This window comes from Sphaerodactylus townsendi, linkage group LG17 (assembly GCF_021028975.2).
Source record: "Sphaerodactylus townsendi isolate TG3544 linkage group LG17, MPM_Stown_v2.3, whole genome shotgun sequence".
NCBI classification, from domain to species: Eukaryota; Metazoa; Chordata; class Lepidosauria; order Squamata; family Sphaerodactylidae; genus Sphaerodactylus; species Sphaerodactylus townsendi.
This window is the reverse complement of record NC_059441.1, coordinates 6,715,968-6,729,128: the sequence shown is the minus strand read 5'-3', so window position 1 is coordinate 6,729,128 and position 13,161 is coordinate 6,715,968. Positions and strand designations below refer to the sequence as shown.

Below are 13,161 nucleotides of genomic sequence, written 5' to 3'. Positions count from 1 at the left end.
GAGCTTCCTTCTTAAGGATCGGAGGTTTGGGCAGTTTAGTCAACATTAATCCATTTAGCTCATCTGCCTGGATAAAGGCTTTACTTCCCAATTACTTTGTGTCTGTACACAACTGTGTGAGAGTAATTAAAGAGGTCTCCAGCGTTCATCTTATTTAATCATAGTGCTTCTGCAAGGCAGATTAAAACTCCCCCATGACTGTGTGGGTGAGCCGTGCCTGGCTGTGCCGAAGCATGGCAGCCGCCCAGAACGGCCCGGCCCTTCGCTGCTGTTGGGCTGGTTTCTGAACGGGGCTGGAAACAGGGGAAGCCACTGGGGAGCGAGGCTGGTTCTCACAGCTCCTCCTTCACCCAGCCGAAGATTCAGCCCCGCTGGTGTTGGCCTCTAAGTTGCAAAGAGCCAGACGCTCTCTGCTCCGTCTCGGAACCGCCACTCACACCAGGAGCAAGAGCCGGATGGAGCCCTCCTGGGTGTTTCTTCTCTGGCTCTCCTTTGAGGAAGAAGCAGCCTGTTCGAAGGTGCCGGCCCACTTACTTTGGGACGTCTGGGTATCAATGAACTTCTTGACCAGGGCATCTGTCGTCTGAGTGTAAAGGTTGAGCGCATATTTGAGGGACTGCATGTCTGGACTCTTCTCCAAGAAGGTCTTCTTCAGACCGCTCCCCCCGGCATGGAAGTATTGCTGGGAGGAAGAGCACGGAGGTGAGGGAGTGCTTGCCCAGCCTGACCTGGTAGGTTCCTCCCCCGCCCCCCCGCTGCCACTAGACAGAGGCCACGGGACGTGGGCTGAGCTGAACTCATGGCCCCTCCAGCGTAGAAAAAGGTCTGTTTCTCCAGCAAACATCCCTGCGGAGCTCTGCTGAACAGCGACGCAGGCGGCCACTCCTGCCCCAGACTCACTCCCTGAGGGAAGGGCCTTCATGCCAGCCCCTCCTCTCACCACTGCCCCCTCCCCCCGCCCTGGCACAGGCTGAGCGGCCCTGTCCCCTCGCGAAGGCGCACCTTGATGGTGGCCAGCACCACGTCCATGATGGTGCACTGCCTCAAGGTCAGGCTCCTGGCTTCTTCTCGAATGACGTGGTCCTGGAAAAGAACACACTTGCTGGGAACCCACCGGGAGCCACCACAGCCAGCGGAGAAGAGGAACCGTGGAGGCCAGGGCCTGGCCTAGCCAGCCCCCACACGGCCCTCCCGCAGGACCCCTGATCGAAAAGCACGGCCAGCACGCCCCATGGCAAGGAGGCCCCCGGGGTTCTCTGGGCATCATGCAGAGGCACCTACCTTCAGTTTCGACAGCTGCCCTAGGTCTTTGGCTGCACTGAAAATCATCTGGGGGCCCTGCGGACGGAACCCGGCGAGGACAGCGTGAGACGAGTCTGAGCTGCTTCCCTGAGCCCCAGCAGACCCTCCCACCCTTCTGCCCGGGGAGGCCCTCACGCCCAGCCCTTGCAATCGGCCATCGCCTTCAGGGAGCCAGGAAGGCTCTACAGGAAGGCCTGCCCCCCCCCCCGCACCCTGCCATGCTTGGGCTGGAAGGCCCCAGGGAGAGGCAGCCATCCTGTCCTACTCACTGCCTGGTTTGAAGACCCATGGACTGCAGGCAGGGAGGGTGCACAGTGGGAGGGGAGGGAGGGAGGGAGGAGGGGTCACCCTCCTTGCCCCTCTCTTTCAGCTGCCCCACTTCTGCTTCCCCACACCTGTGGTGTCATTGGGGAAGAAAGGGCTCCCCCCAAACCAGAAACAGTTCTGGGCTGGAGAAACTGACACCCACTGGAGGGCGAAAGCCAGGCTTTCCCAGTGGGGCAAGTGTTGGCCCTCGGGGGCAGGGAAAACGGCACGGGTGGGCAGGGGAGTGTGTAACCCCCACCCCCTTTGCAGCGCAGCAGCCATCTCGGCTGGGCAACATTTGGCCTCAGTGGGTGGTGGAGGAGAAAGACGTACGGTTTGGTCTGTCAGTGGGGGGAGCACGATCTGCGCCTCGATTCTGTTCAGGACCTGCTTCCAGAGTTCCTTTAATACCCGCTTCAGAACCGTCTTCTCGCAGATTTTGGCTGAGAGGCTTAAGCTGAAAGAGACGGAGCAGAGCGCCAGCCCCAGTCAGTCAGACGCGTCCGAGTCAGCTCAGGCGAGCGGCGGCGGCTTTTGGAGCTGAGCCTCTTTTGGCAGCTACAAAAGGCAGGATGCGGGGAGCCCTGATGCCGCCTGCTTTGCGCCTGTACGGGGGAGAAGGCTCCAAATACGTGGCGCAGAAGCCACTCCGTGGGAGGAGGAGACCGGAAGGGATCTTCCTGCAGCCTCAGTCAAACGCAGCCCCCTCCCCTCCCCCTGCTGCCCAGTGGCGCCTTCACACTGGATGCTGAAGGGGGCAGAGGCCTGGGGCCCTTCCAGTCCACAGATGTCATGAGCCACATTCTCGCTCATTCTGTGGATTCTGCCATATTAGACACCAGAGTATTCCCCCCTCCCCCGGCCAGGAGACAAGCACGGCTGGTGGACTGGGTTTTCCTACTGCATAGCTTCCCCATTCAGAGGGAGGGGCGTGGCCAGAAAGCCACGAGAGGTGTCCCTGGCAGACCCAGCAGCCGGAGTGCCACAGAAGCCGCCACAGAGGCTGATGCCACAGAACAATGCAGGAAAAGCTGTATGTGGCCGAGCAAGAAAGGCGCCCACCGGCCGGCACCCATTTGGACGGGTCTTCAAAGATTCCCACAGAAAAACGACAGCTGAGCTAATAATGTCTCCCCTTTGCAGACCCCGGAAAGGGGAGACATGATTAGCTCAGCTGTGGGAATTGCATACACAGAGTATATAGAGTGGGAATTGCATACACAGACCACACGCGCGTCTCATAGGAGGCCCAGAGGCTACCCTGACACAAAAGCCCATGTCCAGAGACACATGACCGTGTGCACGCATCATGGCCTTGTTAAGAGGGGCAGTGGGGGGGGGGGGAGCAGCTGCAGCAACCCTGGCCCTTGGGGCTGGCTGATGGGGGGCTGCAGCACACTCAGCACTTGGTGCATGAGCGCACTGTGGCTAAGAGGGCAACACGGGGCCCGAGGGGGGTCAGCCGCAGCACACAGTCCATGGTGCTGAGGCAATGGGAAGCATGGGCCGGGAGACCCCCTCCGCAGGCACCCAGCTCTGCCACAGCCCCTCCCCCTGGAGGCTCCTCCGCCCACAGACCCCCCTTAGCCTGTGGGCACTGCTTACGTTTTGTCCAGGAAATCCATCAGTGGGCGCAGCACTATTTCCGCCTCCACAGCGGGAGGGGCGGCAGCTCCGTTGCCTCGCATCTGGTTCAGCTCCAAGCTCATCTGCTTGACACAGTCCTCAATGACAAGCTGGAAACTTTGGGAAAAAGCACCCCCCCCCCCAAAGAGTGGGTGAGGGTGGAAAGGTGGAGGGCGGCTCATACATTTGATAAAATAAAAATAACAATAAATAAACTTGCCCTGGACTAAGCACATACTTCGCCCCCTGCCCCCCAGAGCCTCTTGGCCCCCCCTTGTAGCTCAGTTCTGGCAGCTCCAGGCCTCGAGTGTCCTCAACTGCCCTGTTCTATGACCTGCTTTTTAGTTTAGAAAGCCTTTCTGTCTCCAGAGGCAACCAGCCCTCCTCCCTCCTCAGCTGTGGCCACGGAGGAGGAGGAGAAGAAGAAGAGTTTGGATTTATATCCCCCCTTTCTCTCCTGCAGGAGACTCAAAGGGGCTGACAATCTCCTTGCCCTTCCCCCCTCACAACAAACACCCCGTGAGGTGGGTGGGGCTGAGAGAGCTCCGAGAAGCTGTGACTAGCCCAAGGTCACCCAGCTGGTGTGTGTGGGAGTGCACAGGCTAATCTGAATTCTCCAGAGAAGCCTCCACAGCTCAGGCGGCAGAGCGGGGAATCAAACCCGATTCCTCCAGATTAGATACACGAGCTCTTCACCTCCTACGCCACTGCTGCTCCTACTTGGCTGATACACCCCACTTTTCTCTACAGAACCAGGTGGCCTGCAGTAGCCCTGTGGGGCAGGAGGGGCGGAGGCAGGACTGGGACTGGCCCTGCTGGCTCTGTGTGCAGGAGCAGGGCGTTCAGGCACGAGTCCGCCGCTCCGTGGTGGCTCCATTGCTTCGGGGGGCAGCAGCCTGAGGAGGCCCCCGAGGACCCGGCGGGCTTCTTACCTGGCCCCATAGATCACACTGAGCTCGTCCAGGACGCCGCTGAGCTGGATCTGGAGCTCCTTCAGGGCGGCGCTGGCCTCGGGGTCCAGCTGAAAAGGGAGGCGGGCCGTTAGGTGCCCGTTAGCACCCACCGTTAGTGGGAAGGACCACACAGCCCTGGGGGTGGGGGTGGGGTGACATTAATGGAAAACCACGGTGGAAACTCCAAGGCAGAAACTACGGAGCGCCTGCTAATTCACCTGGGGTCTCACCTGCCACGCAGGGAAACGGAACTGGTGCAGGAGAGCGGCCCAGTGGCTTGCCCCCGCGGGGGATCCAATTGCACCCTCACCTGCCATTCAGGCCACACGGCGAAGGGCCTCCTAGAGGCTGCAGGGCTAAGGCAGGCCCCAGTCAAGCAAACTGGCCCCGTTCGGCCCCCAGCTGCGGCTGCTTCCCCATCGCCTTGGCCACTCCCCTTTTGGGTGGGGAGGGGTTTCCACGCTGCTTTGCATTAGTGTAGAGCGTCCTGCCGGCAGGAGGCTCCCTGGGCCCATGCTGTTTCCGGGGGCAGGAGATGCAGGAGGGGGGGCAGCTGAGCAGACATTCCCAGCCTTCCGGGGCTCTGCCCAAGGAGCCGGACCCAAGCGTGGGCGGGGTGAGCCAGAGGGAGCCAGGCACGCCTGCCCCGCCCACAAAGGGCCACGGGAGCAGAGTGGGCCTGGACCCCTCTGGCCCACGCCCTTTGATGCTGGGCAAACTGTGGCACTCTCTTGGGTCAGAAGGATGCAGGCAGAGCCAGGGGGCTTCGGGGGGGGGGGGGGGGGGGTTTCCATGCAAAAGCTCCTACTCTGCCCCAAGAACCAGCCCAGCAATGGCCTCCTCCTGCAAAGCTCCTACTCTGCCCCAAGAACCAGCCCAGCAATGGCCTCCTCCTGCTGCCCAGATGGTGGCAGCACCGGGGGTGACGGCCCCAATCCACCTGCTTACGCCCCTTGCCTTGCAAGAGTCCTTGTCCATTCTCTTCCCAAACTCCCTACAGGGTGTGGGGGGTGGGGTGGGGGGGCTCTTGGCCCTCCAGAATAGCTGGCTGGATACTGTGTGGAAGAGGACGCTGCCCTAGACGGGCCCCTTCCTGGCCTGATCCAGGGGGCTCTGCGTATCTTCTCACTGTGGGGCACCTGAAGCCGTCCAGAGAGTGCTCTCTGACTGCACGTGGAAACCCCTGCTGAGCAGACGGGCAGAGGGGCGGCCCAGGTGAGGTGGGCGGATCACAGGTACCTTCCTGGCTCTTTCCAGCCACAGTCGCCCGGGTGTGCATGGAAAAGAGGCTGCCCAGTTCCTGGTCAGGAGAGGGCAGCCTGGAGGAAGACGGAGGCAGCCTCCCTTTCCCCTGGCTCTGCAGATGCCGCACTGGACATGGGGAGCCCCACACGTAGGGAAGGGCTTGTGACGCACATGCCGACCACACAGCGACCTGCCCGCCTGTGCAGAAGGGTGAGATGGGGGTGGGGGTGGGGGCAGGAACCGGGGGCGATGGTGCATGCTGGGGCTCTGGCACCCAACTGCAGCTGCGCAGTCCTGGAAGGAGAAGAAGATGCTCGGCTGGCGGCTGAGGTCCAGGACCTCCACAGCCAGCTGCTCCAGGGCCGGCTACAGAGGGTGAGGGGGTGCCACTACAGGCAGGGTATTGGGGGCCAATCTGACCCCACAAAAGAGCCAGGCTCAATTCAAAGCAGGCTTTTAAAGGTGTCTGGTTCGATTCTGATTTCGAATGCCTTTAATGGCATATAAATGGTTTAACATTAACACTGCAAGATAATGACAGCCTTTACAACTTCTGACGAGTTAAAGTAACACCATTTAAAAATTTAGCCACCGCTTCCAACAGCTCGTAGTTGTGGCTGTTTAAAAGATATATAACCTTCTGTTTATCTGTGATGCCTTCACTTCCATGCAGGAAGGGGATTATGTGCTTCTTCCTACCTATCTCATAAAAAGGACAATCCAACAGCATGTGAGATACTGTTTCCACAGGACCCATGCCACACGGGCATTTCCTTTCTTTATGTGGAATTCCAAGGTGGCGTCCAAGGCTAAAGGAGGAAGGCAGGGCATTACACCTAGCTAAGGTGATTGCTCTACGCCCCCGGGCCTCAACCAGGAGATAAAGGTACCGGGCTACAATTAATGTATCCACAGGTATTCCCAGAGAGATCGGGGAACAGGTTTTGTTAGCTTCCTCTAGCATCTGTTGAAACTATCAAAAAGTCTCTTCTTGATAGCCCCAGAGACCTCCTGCTCTGTTAACATTAGCAGGTCCTCCAAGGAAATGCCCAACTCATTAAGTTTGGCTTCGATTTTAACCCACCACTGGGTTGTGTGGAGGAGTGCCTGGTTCCTAGGAAGCCGCCCGGGAAATGGACCAGGCCCTCCAAAGGGGGTCAAGGCCGATTGCAACTACAAGCAGGCGCAGGCTGTTCGAGAAGAACAAGAGGACACCGGGAGAGTGTTCATGCCGAGGACATTTGCAGAAGGAACCTGGACGGAGCGTCTAGCACACTGAGTCAAGAAAGTGGATCTGGGAAAGGAGCAGAAAAGGGCACCCATAGGCGACCAAAGAGCCCTTCCTTTACGGAGAAAAGCTAACGGGTTTAAAGGTTGCCAGGTCCTGAAAACGACAGCCCCAGGTGTGAGTTCGTGTGGGTGGGGAATTCAACCTAAATGGATAGACGTATGGGAAGGGCAAAGAGAGCAGGTGGGGAGAACGTCTCCCTTTCCCACAGTGCTGGGAATCCGGGTCACCTAAGAAGACTATGCTGCCACAGGAGGTGGTGATGGCCACTAACCTGGGTAGCTTTAAAAGGGGCTTGGACAGATTGATGGAGGAGAAGTCGATTTATGGCTACCAATCTTGATCCTCCTTGATCTCAGATTGCAAATGCCTTAGCAGACCAGGTGCTAGGGAGCAGCAGCAGCAGCAGCAGAAGGCCCTTGCTTTCACCTCCTGCCTGTGAGTTCCCAAAGGCACCTGGTGGGCCACTGCGAGTAGATGGACTCCGGTCTGATCCAGCAGGCTCTTTCTTGTGTTCTTATGACTGGTGGGCAGCTGATTTCTTAGGCCTATCCTGACACAAGATGCAAGCACCGGCTAGGATGGCTCAAAAAGGGCACCAACAAATTCCTGGAGGAGGAGGCCCCCCCACCGCCCCCTGGCAGCACAACAGAGCCTCTCTGCTGACAAACAATGTGCCACGGAGGTTTGGGGAGGGGCAATGTTTAGGCATCGAGTTGTGCCCTTCCTGCCCTGCTGCAGGGCGTTCTGGAGACAGGTGGGACTCTGAGGGACCGTGGTCCTTGTCGCACCTGACACTGCTTGTGCTTTGAAGTGGGAGGGTTTACAAGCACCCCTGCATAGGAGACACTTCGGAGCACTCTGGAAGCCTCCTGGCCATCATCGTACGAAAGGAGTTCTCACTGGGCCTTCGGTGAGGCTGGCCGCGGATCTCCTGCCCCCCACTGAGGCTGCCAGTTTTCCATCTTGGCAGAGCCTTGATTCCATCTTGGGCCCTGCCTCTCCCCTCCCAGCCTTTTTGATCGGGCGCCTGTCTTTAATTTTGCTTGCTCTTAACTTTGTTATTTACATTTTAAGAAACTGCTGCTGTGGAAATTTGTTTTAATGTGGTTAGTTTTAGTTATGTATTTTATGTGCTGTTATTGGAACAGCTGTATTGTGAGCCGCCTCGAGCCCTTTGGGGGTGAGGCGGCCTATAAATCTAATAAATAATAATAATAATAATATAGGGAGGCGGCTGATTTTCCGGCTTTACTTGGCCCATCCGAATGCGCTATTTGCTGGGAATTCACTTTTTGCACTGATTGTCCAGGGATATCAAGAGCCCGGCTACGACAGCACTCGGTGCCACTTCCGTGACTGAAAACGTTCACGTTCTCATGGCCTCTGAGCACAGGATTTAAACCCAAAGGGAAGAAAATGGACCCCCAGGTGGGCGGGCGGAGGGAGGCCAGTGGAGGGGGGGGTGTCTTGTCGGCCTCATGACCACTTGTTTGCACCTCAGCAGAGGCAAGCAAGGAGGCGCTTCCATGCCAAGACATGCTGGGACCAGGAATTGTCTGTCTGCAGAATCCATCAGGGGCGGTGAATCAGTGTGGGAGGAGGGGCTGGGGGGAAAGACCATGGGGGGCCCCCAATGCCTGGCCCACCAATCAGATTCTTCCCCAGCAGGAATGAGGGGCTGCATGGGGGGTGGGGGTAGCCAAGCCTGCCTGGAAGGCTCCGCACACAACCCCGAGAGGAGCGGCTCCCCCCCCCAGCCTCAGCTCCCCAGAAGTGAAGCTGGGAAGAGGCCGGGAGTCTGCCCTGCTCTGCTTCACAGGGTGAGATGACGGCCCCTCCAGCCCGTCAGAACTGCACCTGGGCCACCGCTGTTGAGCAGGCGGAAGCGCTCCTACCCATCCATGGGGCAGAAGGCTGGGTCCGAGTTCTGGCAAACGTTTGCACCGAGGAAGAGCTGACTGTGGCCCCCTGCCACAGTCCCCTCATCCGTTCCGTTCATTGGGGGGGGGGACTTCTGGAAGGTCTCTCGAGGGAGGCCACCAGATGACCCCCCCGCTCCCGGCATTGAGCCGGCTGGTTTCCACGGCATCAAACCACTCCAAAGATGGGACAGGCATCTGCCAAGCAACATTCCTTGGCCCTCATTCAGTCTATGCCAAGAGAAGTGTCCTGTGAAGAGCCAGCAGCAGCAGCACCGGCTCTATTGGGCTCTACTGGACCCTTCTGGTGACTCAGCCACACTGATGCACAGGCAGGGAGGGGGGTGAGGAGGAGGAGGAAGAGGAGGAGGAGGAGGAGACACCGGCCAGCACAAACCTCAAAAGAGAACCTCTCTCCTGCTTGCTTCTGTGCAGGACGCGGCAAGTTAAAGGTGTTAGACAAAGACAGGGTGACATGACCGACAATGCCCGGCACCCCCCTCCCCCCCACAAAGCAAACCATCACACCAAACAAACCACCACACAGAACCACAGCAAAGGTCCACTGGAAGCATTGGGCAGAAGATGGCACAGCAAGATGGAACTCCCCCTCCCCACCCAGGCGCCCACCGCCAGCCTCGCCAATGGCAGGGCTGGCTCCTCCCTCCAGGAATGGAACGTGGTGCCGAGCAAGCCACGCCCCCGGAGCAGCGGAGGGTCTCCTTCCTGTGCCCCCTGGCGCCCGTGGCTGGGGAGGGGCTGGGGTGGGGGAGGACACGCACCTCTTTCCCCCCCATGGCTTCAAACATCTTCTCCAGCTGGACTCGCAGCTGCTGGATATTGTTCATCAGGATGCAGGGCTGCAAGGAAGACGGGCGGACATGACTTTCGGCACCCTCCTGAGGGCTGCGGCTGCCAGGCAACCCCACAAGGCAGGGCCGTCGACGTGGAGGCTTTTCCGGAACCAGCACCCCCAGGGTCAGGGGGCGGGGCTGAGCGGTCTCCCCAGCTGGAAGTCTGGCATCCACCAACCAGCATCTTCACCCGACTGCCTCTGGGGAATTTTAATTTCTAGGGTCTGTATTTTTCTCTCCCATTTGAACGGGGCCACTTGGCACACTACCTGTACTGCTTAATAAACCCTGTTCAAAGGAGAGCCATAATGCTTGCCAGGTTTAATGTTATGCCTTCTGCCTTGTTGCATGGCAGATTTAATAAGCAAGAAAAGGCTAAAAGATTGTGCCCATGTAACGACGGCTCAGTTGAATCTCTGGCCCACCAATTACTACACCGTCTCAGATTCGAGGAAATCAGATCCAAGTATGTGAATCTCACTCCTTTACATTTACCCCATCTCCCTGATTTAATTAGATTACACTACTTGTTGGACAACCCTGATCCTTCTCTCTGTATGACAGTGGCAGACTTTCCCCTGGAAATTATTAAATGCCAGTAGATTTCCTTTGTCCTAACACGTATATCCTGTATTGTATATGCTTTTTAATCTGTTTTTATTATTGTTGTAGTGTTTATGCCAATAAAGGCTTGCTTCATAAATTTCTAGGGTGACAGATGATCCCTGCTCACCCCGCCCCCATTCTCCTGCTTCCCTTATCTTTTTTTGGAAAATTTTAGGAGATGCACACAAGCAGGCCAAGAAAGGCAAATAAAGCCCACAAATTGTTCTATGACAAACTCAGCAAGCAAGAAAGGTGCCCCCCCCCGCCCCCAGACACAGGTCAGGACGGTCTGTGGCAAGAAGGCAGCGGCAGCAGAGGTGGGTCTTGGTGTGCAGGCCTTCAGAAGAGCTGGATGCTGGACTAGATGGACCCTGCCTGCCTTTTCTGGCCCCCCACCCCATTCCCCCCTTGACTGAACAGCCCCCCCCACCCCGAACTGCTTCTATTATATCCGAAGGCCGTAGAAATGTGGCAGACAAAACAGCTTTGGACTCACCACGTTCCCTTTGTCACAGAAGGAGCTGAAATCCCGGCTGATAATTGCTGCATATTGAAGAAGCACTTTGTGGATTGTCTGGAGCAAAGAAGGGAGCCCAGTTATTGCAGGAACCGGGCAGTGCGCAAGAGCCCCGCGCAGAGTGTGAAAGACTTCCCCAGCTATCTTAGAATCCCTACAACTACCCTGCAAGGTAGGTTGGCAGGGCTGCAGAAACCTCCCCGAGGCCTCCCCCAGTTTCTCACGCACGCACGCTGCTGTCCTCGCAATCCCACTTGGGACCCTTCAACTCCCGAGTCCTGGCTAGCTTTTTAGGGCAGAGCCACAGCTGTTGGCAGGCAGAGAGGAGGGGGAGCTACTTCCAGGGGTCCCTTTCGCCCCTCTTTCTTGGTGGGAGGGGGCTGGGGGATAGGGGCCCTCTTGTCCGCTGCGGCTGAGGTGGAGGGTGTGGTCCTTCCCTGGGGACACATGCCGTTTCCATGGGTAATTTCCACAAGCCACAGCAGAGACGCTCTCTGACAGGGTGCCAGCTCAGCACAGGCGGCCGCTCGGTCACCCGTGAGGAGATGGCTGGAGAAGCCGGCTGCCGCTTCCAATCAACCCTCCCAGACACAACGGGGCAGATCCCAAGAGGACGTCGCTCTACCTTAGCAAACCTCCGCATCAGATGAGACAGGGCCTCGGGATTTGGGCACTCCAGCTTCTTTATGATCTCAAAACTCTGGTTGAGTTGTGTGAAAACGTCCACCACGGAGCAGGAGAAAAGGGCGTGGTCAGAAGTCTGCTGGAACTACAGGAAGAAGAAGAAGAAGAAGAAGAAGAAGAAGAAGAAGAAGAAGAAGAAGAAGAAGAAGAAGAAGAAGAAGAAGAAGAAGAAGAAGAAGAAGAAGAAGAAGAAGAAGAAGAAGAAGAAGAAGAAGAAGAAGAAGAAGAAGAAGAAGGAGAAGAAGAGTTTGGATTTATATCCCCCCCTTTCTCTCCTGCAGGAGATTCGAAGGGGCTGACAATCTCCTTGCCCTTCCCCCCTCACAACAAACACCCTGTGAGGTGGGTGGGGCTGAGAGAGCTCCGAGAAGCTGTGACTAGCCCAAGGTCACCCAGCTGGCGCGTGTGGGAGTGCACAGGCTAATCTGAATTCCCCAGATAAGCCTCCACAGCTCAGGCGGCAGAGCGGGGAATCGAACCCGGTTCCTCCAGATTAGATACACGAGCTCTTAACCTCCTACGCCTTCTGCTCCCTGGAAGAGCTGCTGTACTAGCTCAGGAGACCGAGTGGCTACTCTGGGAAGGGCTGTGGCAGAAAAAGGCAAGGGGCGGGCCCTGCCGGGCGGTCCTCAGCTGAGTGCTGCTTGCTCTTGTCCACTGCGGCTGAGGTGGAGGATGTGGTCCTCCCCTTCCAGGGTGCCACCCGGCTGCAGGCCTTGGACTGGGACACTGGGACTCCGGCCGCCTGTCTGATCCCGTTCAATCTAGGATGAACAGCTTCCGGGACAACAGTCTGGGCACAGATGCTGCCCTTCCTTTCAGGAGACCCCCTGATTGAAGGATTGGAGCACCTTCCTTATGAGGAGAGGCTGCAGTGTTTGGGACTCTTTAGTTTGGAGAGGAGACGTCTGAGGGGGGATATGATGGAAGTCTATAAAACTATGCACGGGGTAGAAAATGTTGACAGAGAGACATTTTTCTCTCTTTCTCACAATACTAGAACCAGGGGGCATTCATTGAAAATGCTGGGGGGAAGAATTAGGACTAATCAAAGGAAACACTTCTTCACACAACGTGTGATTGGTGTTTGGAATATGCTGCCACAGGAGGTGGTGATGGCCACTAACCTGGATAGCTTTAAAAAGGGTTTGGACAGATTTATGGAGGAGAAGTCGATCTCTGGCTACCAATCTTGATCCTCCTTGATCTGAGGTTGCAAATGCCTTAGCAGACCAGGTGCTCGAGAGCAGCAGCAGCAGCAGCAGCAGGCCATTGCTTTCACCTCCTGCAGGTGAGCTCCCAAAGGCACCTGGTGGGCCACTGCGAGTAGCAGAATGCTGGACTAGATGGACTCTGGTCTGATCCGGCAGGCTAGTTCTTATGTTCTTATGAGAAGACCCCGCACTTGGCCCACGGAAGGAAGGCGACCTGCACTTCTACTGGATTCTCAGTCCTCCCTCTCCAAGCAGACAGCTGCCGCCAGCCCACCCCCAGCCCAGGAAGAGCATTTTGCAGACACTTTCTGAAAGCAGCCGTCGTGCCAGGGTGGGATCGGGCAACAAGATGCAATGCAGGGAGGAGAGGGGGGCGGCACCTCAGCCCCCCTCCCCCTCCCAGCCAGGCCCCCGCCAGCAGCCCCCTCTCACCCCATCTTTCTTATCTCTTCCCAGGGCAGCGTGAAGGAACTCCAGGGAGACGTCCTCGTTTTCATCCAGCCACTCAATGACGAATGGCTCGAACCACCTGGGGACACAGACAAGCAAACAGGCAGCCTCCTCAGATAGATGCCGCTGCTCTTGCTGCTTCTTTTTTGCTCTAGCAGCCATTTTTCAGAACAACAACAACAACAAAACTGCAC

At 57.4% G+C, this 13,161-nt stretch overlaps 1 protein-coding gene across 1 annotated transcript in view; it reads right to left on the bottom strand.

Annotated features, from left to right (window-relative positions):
- UNC13C (unc-13 homolog C) overlaps positions 1–13,161 on the bottom strand; it is a 78,825-nt gene that overhangs the window by 3,848 nt on the left and 61,816 nt on the right. Inside the window, exons 21-30 of the mRNA XM_048481679.1 lie at positions 12,950–13,046; positions 11,245–11,388; positions 10,599–10,676; positions 9,425–9,502; positions 4,167–4,255; positions 3,214–3,351; positions 1,942–2,065; positions 1,282–1,338; positions 1,003–1,083; positions 535–682 (exon numbers count right to left, since the gene is read on the bottom strand). Coding sequence (XP_048337636.1) covers positions 535–682; positions 1,003–1,083; positions 1,282–1,338; positions 1,942–2,065; positions 3,214–3,351; positions 4,167–4,255; positions 9,425–9,502; positions 10,599–10,676; positions 11,245–11,388; positions 12,950–13,046 — 1,034 coding nt within the window. The remainder of the gene's footprint in view (positions 1–534; positions 683–1,002; positions 1,084–1,281; positions 1,339–1,941; positions 2,066–3,213; positions 3,352–4,166; positions 4,256–9,424; positions 9,503–10,598; positions 10,677–11,244; positions 11,389–12,949; positions 13,047–13,161) is intronic.